Genomic DNA, 20,985 nt, shown 5'->3' on the forward strand with positions numbered 1-20,985 from the left:
GGAAAATGTTTCCCTTTATTAATGTATGTAAAGTTTAGCTGTTCTTATAAACACTAGCAATCCACACAACACCAGATTCATATAGGATACCCTACTCTTATTACCAAAAATTATGAGCAAAGGAGGGACTGAGACAAGCCTTAATCCTTTTGAGGTTGTACTGCTTCAAATCTCACAGTTTACCAACAGTATTAAAATGATGCATATGCCGGTTATGGAAGTAGACCTCAAATAACAAAAATGTCACAATTTTAAAGGGTTTTATTTGTGTCCCATTTGAAAAAACTCCAAGCCTGTTTCATCAAGTTAACTGAACAAAAATCAGAAACATCCAGATGAGTATGAGCACCTTTTTTTCCTCTCCTTTTTTAGCATCTCCCATTTCAAGTCTCTGGCTTCATAAAGCCGATATGCACAGGGTATAAATACAAGGTTCCACAACCCTGCTAGCAAATCTTTAAAGTGAGCAACTTATATACACTAAATGCAACAATAACTTGTTTTGCTGTTTCCAATTTTTTGACAGGCAATACGCAGAAATAAGGACTGAGTCAGAGTTCAAGTTGAAACTTAAAAACAAAAAAAGGCTTTGCCTGCTGCTGAAGTTAAAACCGTAACAATGCGAGGAAAAGGCATGTTTACTACCGTCACAGCTCCAGTGAGAAAATATTTACAACATGTGTGCAGCCTATAAACGGATCTCATCAACAAATAAAACAATAATAAACTTAGTCAATAATTACTCGACACAGAGCGCAAAAGGCTGCAAATAGACATTAAAGGAAAAACAACATAAAAGCAGCAGGCTGGACAAAGATAAAAATGGACTAACATTCAATAATGAAGGCAGAAATAAAATCAAGATCATTACTTTGGAGAATACTCTAATTTCTTATGTTTTAAAAAAACATAAGACAAGAAATTATATTTCTCATATTTGAAACTAACGATAACAAAAACCAAACATTAAAAGCATACAAAAAAAAAAGTATCTATCTTGACTTTCTCTCTGTTCAACTAGATTTAGTGGATCCAATTTATATATGGAAGACAACACAGGCTAATAATTACAAAACTTATACACCCTCTATAAAAAATAAAACAAAGACACCAATTACTCACAACAGGTGACAAACAACTCTTGGATGCTTATATCAAACCTGAACTATTTACAGCTGAATCAATATTTTTTTTTATCACCACTGGTAAAATTTTCTACAAAATTGCATAAACAGTATCTTTCCGTTAGGTGACATTCATGAATATGCATTCGCTGCATAGTTTCACCACTTGAGCAACACACGTTTAGTTTAGCTGCTCATAAACAACTCTGTATAGACAAAATAAATAACAGGCAGCAAATAGCCAGTATCTCACAGGGATATGGCAGATGAAGAAGACCATTTGATTCATCTTTCCACTTGATGGACACATGAAAAGAATCCCTTTCTACTCAAAAACAACCAAGGAAAAAAGACACAAATGGTTGGTATTCAAGTCCTTTTGAAGAGATTTTATGGTCAACCTCATGCTAGCAGCAAACATTTCGGAAACAGTTTCATATGAGAACTGAGTTCTTGTTATAGTTTAATGTTGCTTGAGATACAGATGAGGCTGGGGATGTGGCTGTCAGTGTTCTCGGTTCCTCATGGGCTGTCACAGATTTTCATTGGCTCACTCTGATCTTCAGGAATCTTTGTTGAATCCTCTCCTTTTTTATGTTTCCTTGCGTGTTTGTATTTTTCCACATATGCCTTGATCAGATTTCCCACTTTCACTGGGTTGATTTCCCCACTCTTGCTGTGGCAAACCTTGTGAACAAAAGACATTTACTTAAAAAAAAAAAAAAGTCATTTACATAAAAAAAAAAAAAAAAAAGAGCTTTGGCGTTTGATTTGCTCACCTTCTGAACAGCTTTACGGAGAATCTCTTTGTATTCATCCTTGTTGATGTCCCTCCTTTGGTAGAAAGGCTTGATGGCCAACTTCACTTCTTCAACGGCCCTTTCCTGCATGTGCAGCTTTTTCAAATACTGTGGGGGGAATAAATAATTCCTTTTAAAGATATAATGTAATCATTTAATCTTAAGAAGTTTTCACAGATTTTATTCCCAAATATTTTGCACATTTTATTATATAGGCTTATCTTGCAGTTGGAGGGCAAACAAGCAGACAGAGAAGCCTTCCCACAACATGGCACTGACTTTCACTGGCTTCTGTTTTCTTTACAGAGCAGCTAATATCAGTTCCTTAAACAGCTGACCACAATCTGGCAAGGAAATCAGTCAAATTAGTTGGTTGGGAGAATAGACAAAATTCTGATTTCTTAAAAGGGGGGAGGCAAGTATTTTTTAATATAACTCATATATAACTTCAGTATTCTGTGTGTATTTCCTCCACTTTCTCCACACGGTGACCATCCAATCAGAGACCTGATTCAGTGGCGCATCAGATATCTGTAAAGGGAGCTTCTCAGGAGTGACAGTGGTGACAGGTAATCACACAAGAAAAGAAGGAGGGCCAATCAGGAGCTTGTCGGCAGTCTAAACTCAGGGAAGCGAGCTTCGGCTGGATGTTCAGCCTGAGCTGCGGTTCTCCGCATGGTCCTAGTGCTCGATGAGTGTCAGTGCACTGCAGTGCAACATTGTTTTTGGACAGTAAAAAGTGCAGGGGACCAAAACTGACTTTTGAAAAAGTGCAGGGGACATGTCCCCCGTGTCCCCCCCTCCAAATTACAACCGCGGCTGGGAGTAAAGCTGTATTTGAGCCTGGCTGTTTAATTTGTCTGAATGAGTGAATGGTTGTATATCTTGTTTGTCTCTGTGTTGCCCTGCGATGGACTGGTGACCTGTCCAGGGTGTACCCCGCCTCTCGCCCATAGACAGCTGGAGATAGGCACCAGCATTTGCGACCCAAATTGGGACAAGCGTGTCAGATAATGGATGGATGGATGTTTAATTTGTCCATACAGAGTTCCTTTCATAAATATAGGGAGTAGCTAATCATGTAGTCTGACTCTCCCTCAGGGTGTCATCAGAAAACTTAAAAAATATTCCATCATTTTAGCTTGTCACTTTATAAACCTATATTATTCAACCTTAAATTGTATTTTTTATTTTAGGGGAGTGGCGGCCTGGTGGTTAGGGCATAGAGCTTGGAATCCTGAGGTTCTGAGTTTGAGCCCCATTCCCACAGATAGCCACTCTGGGTCTCTGAGCAAGATTCTTAACCCCCAATTGCTCCCCAGGTGACTCATGATAGCAGCCAACTGCTCCCCAAGGGGATGGGTTAAATGCAGAGCTAAATTGTTCCAATGTGAGATCAATTAAGCTCAATTATATCATTATTATTATCATTATGTTTAACTAACATCATAACACACAACTAAAACCCCTCATGCTATAACAGACTTTTTGTAAGATAATGGCTGCGTCCGAACGTCCGTCCTAACCCCTCAATCATTGTATAGAGCAAGGACTATATAGTGGATTTTATAAGGTAGTATCCATTCTAAAAGTGTGCACACACCAAACACCTGAAAATGGAGTACGCTAACAAACAATCCTTATTAAAAAAAAAAAAAAAAAAAAACACAAAGCCAAGTTGTTATCCTTTAGCTGTACCTCAGAGCTTCAAAGGCTCCACCTTATGTCCGGGCCTCTTCACACCCACATTCAACCATAAATGGTCCAAGCTAAGAACTGCAAGAACGTCACTTCGCATTAAAACGAGCCACCTGATAGTTGTTTATCGATGCAACCACAGCAAAGGGAGCAAAAAATAAGCACAGTTTAACCAATTCAGAAAAGCATGGGTTTGTTAGTGAAGTGGAGAGTCAGATAAATATATTTGTTAGCCACAGTAATTTCAAAAATAAAGTCCAATAATGGCATCTTCAGAGTCTGATGTATGAACTGATCATATTAACAAGGACATCCAGCCAGCGATGCAGTTATCGCTTATATCTCAGATTAATGCATAGATTCATAGGATTAATTTGTTTCTGAAAGTTTCTTTAGCAAGACTAAAATAATTGTTGATTTCATTAAACACCTGTGAGGGACTTTTTGCTGGGAAGAGCTGGTTCTCAGGAAACCCACAGTGGTTTACAGCTACTTTTAATCAAAAGCAAAAAAAGGACAAAAAAACTGCTAAAGCAGCAAACCCATCTGTAAGACTTAATATGACCAAAAAAGTCTTGTTTCAGCTCCATCTTCAATTTAGATATTTAATTTCTTTTGTAGATAACTTTGGATCTTAAATATACTGACTGGTGTGTGAAGCCATATTAAAAAGGATTTAAACCTATAATTCATAAATATATCTTGAACTCAATATATACCATGGATTGTTTGTTATCTATATTCAACTGTCTTTCTTTAGGGATGACATGGGTTTATCAGGGCAGTCTGTGCAAAACTGGAAACAAATCAGCACATATATCCAAGGGCAAGGCTCTATGGAGTGTAATACATCGATAAATCAGGCACCATATTGGCCCAGGTAATCTCGTTTATCTCTGAAAATACGTTCCCTCCTTGTTGTTCCATTTACAGCGTCCAGCATAGTTAAAGCATCAGTCAGGCACCATAACTTACAGGGCGTTTTAATGGTATTTAATCTTCACAGCAATTTGTGTTAAATTTATATATTTATCTGTCGTACAAATCACCCTGTTATTCACCAGGGAAAGAAATGTGATGTTCAGGAAACATTTAGTGCAGACTCTAAGTTTAGATTTTAAATCTAAACTGATACTTGTTTTTTCTTTTTCTTTTATTTTTTTTATTTGTGTATCAGATGTGTTCAGCAGTGCCAGCATAAATCACAATGAAGTTTCAGATCCGATAAAAGTTCATCTAAGATGAAAGTTTCATGTGAAGTGAAATGAAATGTCTGAGAGGAGTTCTGATGCATTCTGGCTTCAATTCTCCACCTCAGTTACGATCTGCGTCACCAATTTCTCCTCTCTACAAACCCTGGTTACCTGGATGGATGGGTCAGAGCTCACAAAGCAGATAACAATGCTTGCATGAAGTCAACATGCTCAAGTTTCAGGCCCTGCTTTGTGTGCGTACGCAAATAAGACACCTGGTTAGAGGCACAAGGTAAAAGAAGTGCCTCAACTTTCTTGTATTCTAGTTTTTTTTTGGGGGAGTTGTAATATATGCTGTTGTTGAATGATTTATACTTTATGTTGTGTGGGGAAAAGTTTTAATGAAAGAATTTGGATTTAGTTATTTTAAATGTTGAATGTTGCAACTGAAAGTAGTAGTAGTGCTATACGATCTATTTATGTCTACACAGGCCAATCGGGGGGAGCCTCACAGAAGAGTTATGTTGCTGCCCTACCCGTCACAACCCATTTTGCCTCGTGTGAGGAGAAAATCAGCCTTTGAGAGCATGTAATCCGCGAGTGAAGGTGCCAGACAGAAACCCGTGTACAAGTAGAGAAGCGTAGGAGGAACGGGCGCGCCCGCCGAGCTATTTTCTCACCCCAAAGCTGCAGTTCTTTGTGTGTTTAATACACTTGCAAATTTGTTTTGCTCTCTGAGGTTTTGCCATACTATACCTCATCAATATCTATATGCTAAAAAGAAAACAATCATATTGTCACCTTGTCTTTCCTTGACGAATCCCCTTCTTCTGCTTCCCTTTGCTCAGTGGTTGCTAATTCTTCGGGATTGAGGCTTCCAGAACTTGAGCTTGCAGTCTGTAAACCAGCAACACTTTTCTTCGAGGTATCACCAACAGTGCCCTGTAAAAGTAGCAAATATGAAATAAACCCAACCTTTAAAATTAAAATCCAAACATAATAACTGCTTGTGATACCCTTGGTGGCAAGGCAGCCATAAAGGGTTCATATTACTTGGCAAGGAGATTGTTGCATCACTCTGAGAACTTGTTCCCCCCAATGTTGGCATTCATTCATGCTGGAGGATTTTTAGCCTAAATGGCCTTTTTTGGGAAATGCCGCAGGAACTTAATCAGATTTCATTCATACTTTGGGCAAGGCCAAAAACCTTTCATTTTTTCTTTTCTGAAAATAGAGTTGTGCCAGTTGATTTGTCCCAACCATTGCCCTGCTGCATAGCTTAAAGTCCCAAACAGATGGCCAGACATCATCTCTCAGACATTATCTGAAGACAACAGAATTCACCAACAAGTCATGCAGATGTGTAAAGATCCACTGTGTTGTGACGGAAACAGCTTTGTAACTTTATTCCTGCATGATAGATATTAAGACTTTTTCTTATTGTGAACGTATTTATATTGGTGTGTGGCGCTTTTGAGTTAATTAATGTAATCAGTTGTATTCTAAATGTTTCTGGATTCAGAGGGTTTTGACAGAAAACAGCTCTGAGTTTGTTCAGTGGAATTCAGTCAAATATGTGGTTAATTATAGCTTAGGGTGGCGGTTATATATTTTCACACAAGGTCAAAGTTATTTGGAAGCAAATTCTTTTTAAGAACTCAGTTTACCCAAAACATTTTACATATAGCAAGTATTTAATGAAAATAATTCAACACAGCATCTATATTCACTATTCATTTTCTATTGTTCTAAACCAGTGTATATAATTGGTGCATTCAATCAATCTGCACATGGACATCAACAGCAGATCTAATCATGTCCATTCACAAGTGTAGGCTTGTTCTGCACAACAGATTTTCCTTTTAATTTAGTGGTGTAAGGTTTTCTGAGGTGTCAGTTCTGGTTTTGTTTTATCTGAAAATGCTTCAGTATCAGTTTCAGTTTCAACCATGTGACTCAACAAAGAACACAGCCTGGATCTGAAGTAAACACTGCTGCCTAATGGTCATAACTAAAATGACACTGAATGGACATTTAAAAGCAGGAAGAGAGGCTCATTTGTACTGCAGTAAGTTACTGATTCCCACCTGATTGGATTCCTTGACAGGCAAAAAAGGTTTGCGAGATCCTTCCTGCTTCAGCTTCAGTTTATACAGTGCTAGCTCTGAGGAGGAAAAACAAACAAAGCAGAGACTGAGAGCAGGTCTCTGAACATTGCTTTTCATGAACATGAAAGAAAATGGCTTCTTAAAGTGAAACAGTCCAGTGAAAACACTTACTGCTGGCTGATTTCTCTGGCCTAGGCCCCTCTGGCTCCTGTATGTTCCAGGTAACACGCTTCACTTGCGTCTTGGACTTTGATCCAGTCAGTGATATCTGCTCTCCGCCATCCTTCCCCTCCAAAGCTTCTTTCTCGTCTTTAGCTCCTAGACTGATTGGCTCTGATTGGACAGGATCTAAACTGTCCAGTATTACGTCAACATTGAAATCATCATCAGACTCTGAGGGTTCCTGTTTTATAGGGGCCGCCGCCCCGGATGTGTTTTGTTGTTTCCCAGACTCTAATGAGTCTGCCTCAGACTCACACACGGAGTCATGGGGGGGGTCAGCAACAGTCATTGTAGGAGGTGAGGAGACAGAAGCTGAGGAGCAGTCCTGTGTAGGACTCGACTCAGATTTGGTTATGATTGCTTCACAAGACTCCATCTTGATATGATCTTCCATAATCTCCTGATCGCTCTTTGATACTGCTAAGGAGGGTAGGTCCTTTTCCTCGCTTTTCACTTCTTTACCAATGGGAAAATCTTCAAACATATCCATAGGTTTTGGTTTTTCTTTTTTAATTTCTTTTTTCTTTTTTATTTCTGTGAAAATTTCTTTAGTTTGGTTCTCACCTCCTTCAAAATTTTTGTCTTCATTTTTAACCTGAGGGACAAAAGCACAGGAAGGAAACTCCTGCTTTTTTAATTCAGCACATTTGTTCTTCTCCAAGTTTCTTTCTGAAATGTCTTTCTCCTTTTTTTGGTCATTCGTTTCCCTGGAGGATAAACTGCTTGAAGATGCAGTTTTGTCTGTAGTTCTGGTGGATCCTTCGGTTTTCCTTCTCTCTCTTGAGCAGAATCCGGTTCTTTCTGTTCTGTCTTTAGATCTTGAATCCACTTTGTCTCTGGAGGAGACCGTTTCATGTTTTTTGGCACCATCTTTCCTCCTTTCTTTAGATCTGGACCGAGATCTTGAACGGGATAAACGACGCTTACGATCCTTCGATCTCGATCTTGTTCTGGACCTGGAGCGCGACTTGGACCTTGATTTAGAGTGAGATCGACGGTGTCTTTTCTCCTTAGACCCTCGCCTTCTCTCTGTGGGTTCATTTCTCTCCTTGCTCCTATATTTATGCTTCTTCATCCTTGAACGCTCAGTGCTGCTTGAACTGGAACAAGATCTAAAAGACAAAACACAAGACAACAGCAGGTTTAGACCACGATTAAAGAACTAATCCATCACTGAATGAATATAACATCTTCAAAATGTGAACTAAGCCCAGTTAAAACTCCATGTTTTGTGAAGTGAAAAACTAAAACATTTTGTCAGTTAATTGAGCACATTTGTGTTTCTATAATAGGTGGTAAAACTTTTTCAATATGGAGCTGACGATAACCAACGATATCCTAAAATCTCTCATAACCTGTGATTGAGGTGAAACCTTTTTGCTTAAAATATATTTAAGTGGCTTTTTGGTAAAGGGGTCAGAGTGGCTATGCAATTCCTACTGTGAAGCATGGAGGTGGTAACATCATGTTTTGAGGGTGTTTTTCTCCATATGTAACAGGGCGACTGCACTGTATTAAGCAGAGGGTGGCTGGGGCCATGAATGGCGAGATTTCTGAGGGAAGGAGAACAATCTCCTTCCCTCAGCTAGAGCATTGAAGATGGGTCGATGCTGGGTCTTCCAACATGACAAAAACCTGAAGCAAACAGCTAGTATAACCAAGGAGTGGCTCTGTACGAAGCATATCAAGGTGGTTCTGGCAGGGTCTAGCCATTCTCCAGAACTAAGCCCAATTGAGAATCTTTGGACTTCGTTTCTCAGCAACAGCCCAGAAACCTAACTGATCTAGAGAAGATCTGTGTGGAGGAGTGAGCCAAACTCCCTCCTTCAGTGTGTGCAAACCTGGTGAAAAACTACAGGAAGCGTTTATGTCTCTTACAGTGGCCATGCACCTACGATGACAATTTCAGATCTCTACAAGATTTCTTATCGGGAGAACTTGCAAAATAGCAGGGCGTTCAAATACACTATTCAAAAAAAATAAAGGAACACTTTGTAATCAGAGTATAGCATCAAGTGATTTAACACTTCTGGGATATTGACTTGGTCAGGTAAGTAGCAGAGGGGGCTGTTAATCAGTTTCAGCTGCTTTGGTGTTAATGAAATTAACAACAGGTGCACTAGAGGGGCAACAACGAGACGACCATCAAAACAGGAATGGTTTTACAGGTGGAGGCCACTGACATTTTTTTCCCCTCCTTATCTTTTCTGACTGTTTTTCACTACTTTAGCATTTGGCTAGGGCCACTGTCACTACTGTTAGCATGAGGCGCTACCTGGACCATACAGGGGTTGCACAGGCTGTCCAACTCCTCCAGGATGGCAAATCAATATGTGCCATTGGCAGAAGGTTTGCTGTGTCTCCCAGCACAATCTCAAGGGCATGGAGGAGATTCCAGGAGACGGGCAGTTACTCCAGGAGAGCTGGACAGGGCCGTAGAAGGTCTGCTTATGGTCTCAACCCATAAGCAGGACCGGTATCTGCTCCTTTGTGCAAGGAGGAGCAGGAGGAGCACTGCCAGAGCCCTACAAAATGACCTCCAGCAGGCAACTGGTTTGAATGTGTGTGACCAAACAATCAGAAACTGACTTCATAAGGGTGGCCTGAGGCCGGCGTTCTCTAGTGGGCTCTGTGCTCACTGCCCGGCATGGAGGAGCTTGATTGGCATTTGCCACAGAACACCGGAATTGGCAAGTCCGGCACTGGTGCCCTGTGCTTTTCACAGATGAAAGCAGGTTCGCCCTGAGCATATGTGATAGAAGTGAAAGGGTCTGGAGAAGCTGTGAAGAACGTTATGCTGCCTGTAACATGGTTCAGCATGACCGATTTGGTGGTGGGTCAGTGGTGGTCTAAGGGAGGCAGATACATGGAGGGACGCACAGACGTATACAGGCTAGACAAGCATGCATGAAATCCTTGCACCCATTGTCAGACCCTATGCCCTTGCAGTGGGTCCTGGGTTCCTCCTGGTGCACGGCAATGGGATAGTATGCGGCGAGAGTATGCAGGCAGATCCTGGAGGATGAAGAAATTAATACCATTGATTTGCCCCCAAGCTCGCCTGATCTAAATTCAATAGAACACCTCAGGGACATTATGTTCAATCTATCCGAAGCCGCCAGGTTGCACCTCAGACTGTCCAGGAGCTCAGTGATGCCCTGGTCCAGATCTGGGAGGAGATACCCCAGGACACCATCCGTCATCTCAATTGGAGCATGCTCCGACGTTGTCAGGCATGCATACATGCACGTGGGGGACATACAAATGACTGAATACCATTTTGAGTTGCTGCAATGAACTTTCAGCAAAATGGACTAGTCTGCCGCATCATTTTTTCACTGTGATTTTTTGGGTGTCTTTGAATTCATCCCTCTGTAGGTTGATAATTTTCATTTTCATCAAATGATGAGGCATCCTTTTGTTCCTAACACATGGCCCAGTACATATCAGTATAAATAAACAGCATGATTTTTTTTTACCCCATTGTGATCTGATGCGTTTTCAAAGTGTTTCTTTAATTTTTTTGAGCAGTGTACTTATTTTCCTCACTGTAACTGAGGGTCAGATTTTTTTACATTATATTTATCTTCATTTGTAAATAAAATAAATGTTACATTAAGTGTAGAAAACATTAAATAATGAATTTCAAGTTTTTTGCAAGACAAAATCTTGCCATTTTTAAAGCAGTGCTCAATTCTGAGAACTCTGCCATACAACTTAAGCAGATTTCCGCTTACCTGGATCGCCTTCTTGTCTTCTCTCTAGATCTGGACCTCCACCTCTTCCTGTGAGTTTTGTCTGGTGATCTGGTCTGAGAGCTGTCAGAGGTGGAGGGTGCCCTCCTTCTCTCTTTTGACCCTGATCGTCTTGAGCTCCTGTCTTTCTCCCTACCTTTGTCCCTTTCCTTCTTTTTGCCTCCCTTATCGGAGGCATGGCGAATTTCTCTTCTGCCTCGGTCCGTCTCAGAGCTACTGGAAGGCTGATCTTTTGATATTTTGGAGGGCGGGTTCCTGTCGACCAAATCTCTTACTAGGGCACTTGATGAGGCTGGTAAATCTGATTTAGTGTCTTCCGACTGTTTCTTTGAGATAGTACTTGAGCTGGAAGCTGATGAATCATCCCTGTATTCGGTAAGATATCTCCTGGACGTTTCAGCAACAGGTCCACTGCTTTCATCAGGATTTTTCTCAGATTTTATGTATTCTACATGTTTATCAGCAGAGGTTTCAGTATCTGCAATCTCACTTTTTATCTTACTTATAACCATGTCACCACAACTTTCAGAGTCACTTCTTTCAGATTCGTCTGAATTTGGTTCTTTCTTAATTATAGTATCGAAGAATTTTTGTTTCTCAGACTTAACTTTGGCTAAATTTGATTCTTTTTCATCTTTGATAAAATCTGCAGAAAGAATTCTTTCTGGCCTTACAGTTTGCTGCGAACTCCCGGGTTTTTCCTGTGAAGCGTCCGTCTCCTCTGATTCAGCTTTCACCTGCACCACATCCTGGCTTTTTAGCACAGGACCCTTGTTACTTCCTAAAGTTGGAGGTTTCTCTCTGTTTGTGCCAGACTGAAGGCTCACCCCCAAGCTTGTGGCCTCTGCTTCATCACTGGAGCTACTTGAATCAGATAGAGTGGGATTAAAAGGATCATAAATATCATCTTCTTCCTTACCGACAGTTCCACATGTTGCAAGAAGTGTTTTTTTGTCCTTATGCATTTGCTTCTTTTTTGCCTTGTCTTGATCTTTTTCCCTCCACTGTTCTTTTATGTTGCTTCCAGCTGGAGAGGCTGATGTAATACTTAACCGCCTGGCATGCCAAGAGTTCCCACTGGAGTTGATACGAAAGCTTACAGCTGACGATGAAGAAAATGGAGCATGTCGAGCCTGGCTTGTAGAAGTGGTGGAGGAAGAGGAAGCAAATGAATTTGAGAATGATGAAGATGAAGTGGCCCTTTCAGATCTGTTCTTATGGGCTTGACTATCAGAGTGGCCCTTTTGCTGATCAACACTCTGCTGTCTTCCTTGGTCCCGGGAAAGGCTCGTCATAGCATTTTCAGGCAACCATAGACCATTGCTCGTCCCGGTAGAATGACTACTTCCTCTACTACTGTCCAAAACACCACCATCGTTTGTGACACTGCTGCTCTCTCTTTTTATTTTTGGTATCCGAGGAAGCACTGATACATCCACCCACATGGGCTTAACAGGAGCTTTCTTAGATTGGGACTGTGACACAGTTGTTCCTTTGTCCCTGACAGAGTCCTGGTGGCGGTGTACAGATGGAGAAGGTGCTTCCCTTAGGGATCTCATCCCATTTGTTGGTATTGGTCTGTTTGGACGAGGCGGCTGCAGATTTATATTTGCTCCAGAAGATAAATCTGATTGTGGTCTCGGTTGGTTTTGGTTGGATGACGGCGGAACGATGGAGGGTAAATGAGATGAGCTTGGAGCTGAGGGTCCGTTTACAGAGGTAGGTGAGGATCCCGGTAGATTCCCATCATGGGGCAGAGATACCGAGCTGTCTCCTAAGTTATGCAAATATCCTGGGCTGTTCAGGGTGCTGATATCACTTGAACTACTTGTTTTCCTATGAGTTGGGATTTGTGTAGATGCCATCACTGTAATAGAAAATTTTTGAAAACAGTGCCACATTTAAAAAACATGTTCAAACATTTAAATCAGAATTTGTTAAGGGTTTCATCATAATGGCTAAAGATTGAAACATTAGCTACATCACCAAACACTGGAATTAAACTCAGTAGGAAAAATAATCTCTTTTAACTGTTCGATTTAATATTTATTTCTCTAGTAAATGAATTAATTTTGTTTATTAACTTCTTTTACAAGGGTGTCCTGGCCAAGATAAGAATCAGCACAATGTACAAGGGGCAGAAAAGTCATATCTGTCCACTAGTCAATACTTTAAAAGCCTTTTTCACTATTAGTTTGATATATATATATATATATATATATATATATATATATATATATATTAGTGCTGTCAATCGATTAAATTTTTTAATCGCGATTAATCGCATCAATGCCTGAGTTAACTCGCGATTAATCGCATTTTAATCGCACATTTTTTTCCTGATTGAAAATCATTTAAATACTCTCGATGACATACAAAAAAATACATACAGGCTAGGTTTGTGCCAATGTTCTTTTTTTAAAATGAAAACAGGTCACAGATACTGATTTATGCCATAGAAACATATGGCAAGAAGATGGGGAGGCATGTAGCAAAAAATAACAAATATGTAGGCAAAAAAAAGGCCCTGAAAACAGGCTGATGTAAAAGACAGTCTTTACAGTTAATACAGTCTTTTGAACAAAGACAAGCATTTTACCCTACTGCTATAAAATTTAGTAGAGTTAACATTAGATGTTAATTAACCAAGGTAATAATGAACAATTTTCAATCAATACATCAAAATCAATAGACCGACATCACTAGATGAAGGTAGTCTATGCTCTCTAGAAAGTTACTTTTCAGCCTCTTAACAAAAATGAGAACACACACACACCCACTCACCCACACACAGACACACCCACCCACACACACACACACGCGATACCGACCTGTTGCGTACACAGACGGCAAGAGTGCTGCTACGAGATTCCATTTCACCTCAGTAATCAGTTTTCTCAGCGTATTTCAGGTTGCTACTACACTCAACTTGTTTGTTGGTGGTGGGGCTTAAAGAAAAGGCACTAGCGTCACCCAGTGTATGAGCGTCTTTTTTCCTTGAGGATCTCCGCTCTCGAAGCCTATGAGAAATGCATAGACTGGGGGAAAATAGCCCCGCCTTCCCGCAGGCTGCAGCGGGATGTACTTGGAAAATTGTACCATAAAACCACATAGCGTTAATCTCACGTTAAAAAAATTATCGCCGTTAAAATGGCCTCGCGTTAACGCGTTAATAACGCGATAATTTTGACAGCACTAATATATATATATATCATTTTTTTAAACAAATCTGCAATACACACTTACTTGGTTTTGAAGCTTTAAGAGAGCCATCCCGACTAATTACAACATCAGAACTGTCCATCAGGAGTAGGCTTTGTCCAGACAGGATGCTTCCAAGTAAATCAGGAACAGGAGCAGCCTCAGCAACACTCCCCGATTGTGGGAAGTCCACACCTCTCCTAGAGCAGCAAAACAAATTATGAGAAATCCCCATCTCAGGGGTGTACATAGAAATTTTGGGGAGCAGGAGCTCTAGCATTGTTTTGTGTCCATCTGTGCACATACCTGCACTTGATCACACAGATAAAAATATAGGATTGTAAACAAAATCAAGCTGCATCTTTTTTTAAAAAGTCTATTTTTTTTAATCCTTGGATTCCATGTGACTCAGTTAATTTATCATTTAAAATGTGTCATCACCTGGAAAGCTGACTTTTTCATGCATGCTAGGCTTAAGTTAGGCCTGTAAGAGAAACTGTTGTGAAGGTGGCTTGGTTTTTATTTATTTTTTTCTACGTGGGTTCCAGAAAAAAACCAACATGGGTGGACTCTCTCATTTAAATATAGAAATTATAAAAAGGGTGCCAACATGAGCCCAACTACCTGTCCTCATCCCGCCTAAAGGGGCTGATTCCTACGAGGACCTGCAGGAAGCCAGTAAGTGTTGCTGAGTGTGTGTAACAGGCTGGGAAAACATGGTAAACCATGACAAACTGCAAGTGTTGCTAATGCTACAGTCAGATGAACCTGCATACACAAGGGTCAAAATCGACAGTGTGACTATAGCAGCAGAAAGTGCTCTAGACCTGTGACAAAATGCCCTAATCTAAAATATTCCTATTCTACAGCTTACAAACATCATGTATGATGGGCAGACAAGAGAAATGGACGTAGTCTACAGGAGAAGGAGACAGTGGTCACTCCTTTTCCATTGCCACTCAAAAGCCTGGGGCTTTTTTTGAGAAGCACAGGTAGCATTTCCCTACATATTTACCCAGGTAAATTCATTTTCCTGGGGTTTTGGACCCTCTAGAGACCCATTATTTTGTGGGATTTTAAACTGTTGTTTTTGTAGAGCTACAGTGCTCTGTTCAGCCAGCGGCAACAGTAACCAAAGGAGCTGACCGTGCAAATGTTTTTGTTTATACCCAATGCTTGTCACAAAATACGTTTAAAGACTAGACCTTAATATTTCATCTTTGTAGTCAGCCTTTCAAGAATTCTCCTACTTTGAAATCTGTAATGAAGCTGCTGAGGCCAATATGGGCTGCCTACTCAGCAGCGATGTGGAGTGAGAGCTCTGGTAAGCAGAGCCATAGCATTAGCTAGTAAGTAGGTCATTACCCGTTAATTAAAAAGTAATTTAAAGATGTTTTTAAGAGGAAATTACACCTCAGAACCCTAATCTGTGTAATCTGTTAATCAAGATTATGATGGTACTTTTAAATCTGTTTTTTAGACTGGCAGAGTCCCTTTGATAGACCAGTCTGGATGCTAGGCTAGTTAAGCTAACCAGGTGGTAGAAACAGTGGGAATCCCACGAGAGAGCAGTCAAACCAGGCCAAGGGCTCTGGGATTTTCCACTCTCTGTTTTCATCAGTAGTGACTGAGAGTGAAAATAAATACATGATACATGTGGTGAAAGCTGAAAGCGCCAGAAGATAAACTGTAGTGTTTTGCCAAAAGTTTAGATAAATTAGATAATGTAGCTATTAATACAAACCGGTTGTGCAACAGTTTAAAGACAAATATTTGGAATGATGGCGTAATGATTTGAACGAGCACTTACTTTTTCCTGTAGAAAAAAGGAATATGCATTCACCTTAAACCAACTTTTCATATAAACCTTATTTAGTGTTAAAAGTTAAACATATATTTAAATATACAGTTTTTTATGATTCTGTGCAGAGAAGGCTGCAGGGAAGACCACAATTTAGATGCTGCCTTTGGTTTGATGGGATCCTGCCAATCCAGTGTCTAGACAAGGACTTTAAGGCATAATGTTTCGAATAAAATCTCTAAAACTTTTAGAGTTTTAGAGATTTAGACTAAACAACATTTCTCCCAGGCTGAGTAAAAGGGATGCATTTTTATGAATTATCCAGGATTCCCTTTACCGGGGTATACCATCCAGGGACTGTCAGTTGTAAAGGGGTATTGAGGAGAAGGAGTTGAGGAGTATCATGGGGGTGTAGGAGCGTGTTACAATTTGGTCCAATGAGGATCATGGGAATGAGCCACACTGCCAGGAGTGGAAGAAAATTCCATATATGGTCGATTGCATAATGAGACAAAGGTAGTGAGGTCCACATACTGAAATTATAGAATACCAGTTCTTCTATCTTTGTCTCTTGTTTTATAAAAGCATGATTTTGTACTTATAATGTATTGTCAGTTAGATATATCTGCCTTAGCTGGTTTTGAACTAAATAGCTAAAAAGATCCTAAACTGGGTTTTGTTGAATGCTTAAAAAGACATTCAAACACACAACACAAAACCTAATGATTTTCATTTGGCCATGTTTGGTGTACTACTGCCACCTACTGTTGGTCACAGGTCACTTCAGAAGCCAGTTCTAATGACTGCATTGCAACTATATAGAATTCATAAAAATCCTGGAGAGTTAAGTTACCTGGAAAGGCCTGCAGTGACTGGACGAGCCACAGGCTGATGAGACCGAAGGGCAGAGCGAGAGATGCCTCGCCTTTTCGCCTCCAACAACGACGTCACCTGGGCTTGCTCTTCAACCTCCTCACTAGTAAAATAAAGAAAATCAATAAAAAAAATGATCACTGCATAAAGCTAAACACTCAAAATTCATAATGACAGGTGCTGTGTTACAGGACAGATAAGTAGTAACTGATGTACCAGGGTTTAGTACGAAAATAAGTAAATAAAAGGCCATCAACATGATCAGGAAGCACTGGGCTCCTTACTGGTCAATGAATGGATCCAGGTCAAATGGATCTCCGTAGATCGAGAGTGATGCTGCTCCAATGTCGGCACGCATGTTGCTCAAAGTGTTCTCTGACAGCCGGTATACTGTTGGAAGTGAAGAGCTCTTCTTGTCCTTAACAATTCCAAGATTATTGGCAATGCGGCCTCTTGGAGTGGCTACCTTTCTTTCAATCTAATGGGACAAAAAATGAAAAGGCTGTTAAGAAACAGCTTAGATATCACAAAAATTTCCTACTAGCCAGTGTTTGCCCTTGGATTATTATCCTGGGGGAGCAATGGTGAAAGAATATAGCTCAAGAGAAAATATTTAATATTCTATACTAGAAAATATTCTATTTTATTTTTGTCCAACTTTTGTCAAAATGTGCCCTTTTTACAAGGATGGGCTGCAGGTAAGATGCAAATGGAACCCTTATGAATATTTTTTTTTTGCATAAAAACCCATTTTCAACAGTTGAAACAGTTTGTAGGTATATAATGATATAAAAAATTGTTTCAGTTGATAATTAACTACCGTATTTTCACGACTATAAGGCGCACATAAACGTCTTTTTTTCCCCTCAAAATGCGCAGTGCGCCCTATGTGTTTTGTTACTGCGGACGTTGTTGAGACCATCATGAGAACGTTAAAGGGGGAAGTGTGGGCGTGGATTGTGTATAAAAGAACAGGTATGTGCTTTATGCAGAACTCCTCATCTCCTCATTGAGGAGATGATGAAAGAGTGGCTGAGTGAGGTGTATGTAAGGAGACCAGGTGGTTTTTTCCACGCATCACCATCGCTAGGGATGGGGATCGTTAATATTTATTGATATCGATACCTTTATCGATACCACTATCGATACTTTTCTGTTATTTGTTGGAAAGACGATGCAACAATATTTTTTAACAGAACTGGTATTGCTTTTATTGCTTAACAAGTGAGCTTAACAAAAACGTTTCTAACCTTCAATAAACATGGCTAATGTAATAGGCCACTTCGAAATGACATAAAACTAACTAGAATATAATTATTTTCACAATTGTTGGTTAATTTATTGTCTACAGTCACTTTTCATCATGTTTTTAGTGATTAGGAAAATATTTAACAAATAAATAATTGTATTTTAAATTAAATGTAATTTTTAATAAATGTTGGCATCAGTAGTTTAATTAAATATTCTAAAATAATTAGAGCAATATACAACTGTATTACCCATGTTTCTCGCTAAAAACTCAATTTCCCGGGAGGTGGACGTGATGCGCCGAGCTGAGCAGACGTGAGTTTTTTGGCTCCGCACTGGACTTTGTTAAAATATATACTTAAGCTCCTTCACCAAAATAAAAGTGCCTCGAGTGGCTAGCTGAAGTTCTATAATGTCGCTGGATGATTTTTTTGCAACGCCTGGTCAAAGCAAAAAGAGAGAAATGGGCAAAAGAGGAGGTAAAGCTAAAGCTGGCAGCAGTGACGCTGTAGCTAGCCATGGCGTTGAGAACAAACCTATGGGCGATGCCGAAGATGAAACAGGTGTGCAGCGCGAAATTGACATTGTGGGCCGGGTGACAGAGAACATCTCAAAAATGTTGGATGACAAACTGGCAGGTGTGATAAAACCTATGAACGAACTCACGGAGAAATTCGACACATTGATAGAAAGGGTGGAGGCTGTGGAGCAGCGGGTTTCGGATTTGGAAGATGTCACAGCGGCCAACGATCCGCGCATTTGCGCTCTCGAGACCCAGCTGAAAAAGGCAATGGAGCGTCTGGACAGTTTTGAGAACCAGAGCCGCCGACAAAACGTGAGGATTATAGGGTTGAAAGAGGGAGTGGAGGGTGACGCACCGGTGAAGTTTTTTGAAAAGTGGATTCCAGAGGTTTTGGGCCTGGAGGAGTCCATGATGATTGATAGAGCACACCGCACGGGACCGCCAGTAAAGCTCATCGGGAAGGAAGGTCCACGCGCCGTCCTGGTACGAATGCATTACTATACCGACACGTGCAAGATTCTCCAGGCTGCGAGGATCAAAGGAAACGTGAGCACGCCGGCAGGCAAAGTCTCCTTTTATCAGGATTTCTCCGCGGAGGTGGTGAAGAAGAGGAGGGAATCAGCGACAGCGCGCAGAACGCTTCGTGAGGCCGGGGTAAAATATGCCTTTTTGTATCCAGCTACTATCAAGATATTCAACCCTGATGGCACCAACCATTCTCTCAGGACCGCGGAGGAGATTAAGAACTATGTGGACAAGTTGCAAGGAACTTCATAAAACAACAGATAAAACTGTAAAGGTACAAAGTCTTACATAACGATAGCTATGAATGAATAACATGGGGCTTGCTATACTGTGGTTAATGGGCTAAGTATCATTGTGCAATTATGACTGATATTTCCAGTGCGGGAAGTAAAGTTTCTGTTTTTTCCACTACAGCTGTACTTTTTAAAAGTACATCTAGAACAGTATATTATGTTTATTTTGTTTTGGGTGGGATTGGGGAGGGGGAGGGATAATGATTCCAGGCCTTTTGTTCTAGTTTTGCCTGGAATCACTGTTCTTGGTTGGTATGGTAATTCACTGTTAATTGTTACAGACTGGTCAACTAAAAATTTGGTTAATTTTGGAAACGGCACACAAATTTTCATATTTATTTTGAGACATGTCAGTTAAGTTAAGTACATGGAATGTTAAAGGGTCCAACAATGTGATAAAGAAAAAGGCCATATTGAACTCTCTAAAGAAAGATTTGATTCATATTGCTTTTTTGCAAGAAACCCACTTGACCGATGATGAGCACAAAAAATATTGCAGAGATTGGGTGGGACAAATATTCTTTTCGTCCTTTTCTACGAATAAGAGAGGGGTAATTATTCTCATACATAAAAATCTTCCCTTCACTGCTATAGCTACTGCCAAGGATAATGAAGGAAGATATATACTTGTTAAAGGGGTATTACATGGAGAGAGTATTCTGCTAGCTAATGTATATGCCCCCAATGTGCAAGATGGAGGTTTTTATACAACATTATTTACTCAGTTAGTGGACTTGGACTGTGACAATATTATTTTAGCAGGCGACTTTAATTGTGTTTTGTGCCCACTAATGGACAGATTACCATCACAAACTACTTTGACAAAAAAATTCAAAGGCCCTTTTTCAAGTTCTGAAAGAGCTCAATCTTGTGGATACCTGGCGATACTACAACCCATTGTCTAAACAATATACATTTCACTCTCAGCCACACTTGTCGGCATCTCGTATAGATTACATTTTTGTATCCAAAAGTATTTGTCAGCTAGTTACACAGGTGAATACAGGTGCTGGTCATAAAATTAGAATATCATGAAAAAGTAGATTGATTTCAGTAATTCCATTTAAAAAGTTAAACTTGTATATTATATTCATACATTACATACAAACTCATATATTTCAGATGTTTATTTTGTTTAATTTTGATGATTACAAATGACAACAAATGAAAATCTCAAATTCATCATATCAGAAAATTAGAATATTACTGAAGACCAATAAAAACAAAGGATTTATAGAAATGTTGGCCAACTGAAAAGTATGAACATGAAAAGTATGAGCATGTACAGCACTCAGTATTTAGTTGGGCCTCCTTTGGCCCGTATTACTGCAGCAATGCGGCGTGGCATGGAGTCGATCAGTCTGTGGCACTGCTCAGGTGTTATGATAGCCCAGGTTGCTCTAATAGTGGCTTTTAGCTCTTCTGAATTGTTGGGTCTGGTGTATTGCATCTTCTTCTTCACAATACCCCATAGATTTTCTATGGGGTTAAGGTCAGGAGAGTTTGCTGGCCAATTAAGAACAGGGATACCATGGTCCTTCAACCAGGCACTGGTAGCTTTGGCACTGTGTGCAGGTGCCAAGTCCTGTTGGAAAATGAAATCTGCATCTCCAAAAAGTTG

The 20,985-nt window shown here is 40.1% G+C and overlaps 1 protein-coding gene across 1 annotated transcript in view; it reads right to left on the bottom strand.

Annotated features, from left to right (window-relative positions):
* Window positions 1-243: 243 nt before the first annotated feature.
* phrf1 (PHD and ring finger domains 1) overlaps window positions 244-20,985 on the bottom strand; it is a 33,382-nt gene continuing 12,640 nt past the window's right edge. The window contains exons 11-19 of the mRNA XM_038275442.1: window positions 17,060-17,253; window positions 16,756-16,878; window positions 14,147-14,301; window positions 10,883-12,767; window positions 7,095-8,257; window positions 6,903-6,979; window positions 5,617-5,757; window positions 1,904-2,032; window positions 244-1,811 (exon numbers count right to left, since the gene is read on the bottom strand). Coding sequence (XP_038131370.1) covers window positions 1,647-1,811; window positions 1,904-2,032; window positions 5,617-5,757; window positions 6,903-6,979; window positions 7,095-8,257; window positions 10,883-12,767; window positions 14,147-14,301; window positions 16,756-16,878; window positions 17,060-17,253 — 4,032 coding nt within the window. The 3' untranslated portion in view covers window positions 244-1,646. The remainder of the gene's footprint in view (window positions 1,812-1,903; window positions 2,033-5,616; window positions 5,758-6,902; window positions 6,980-7,094; window positions 8,258-10,882; window positions 12,768-14,146; window positions 14,302-16,755; window positions 16,879-17,059; window positions 17,254-20,985) is intronic.

The sequence above is a fragment of the Cyprinodon tularosa genome, unplaced genomic scaffold (assembly GCF_016077235.1).
Source record: "Cyprinodon tularosa strain WSP-4 unplaced genomic scaffold, ASM1607723v1 ctg121, whole genome shotgun sequence".
NCBI classification, from domain to species: domain Eukaryota; kingdom Metazoa; phylum Chordata; class Actinopteri; order Cyprinodontiformes; family Cyprinodontidae; genus Cyprinodon; species Cyprinodon tularosa.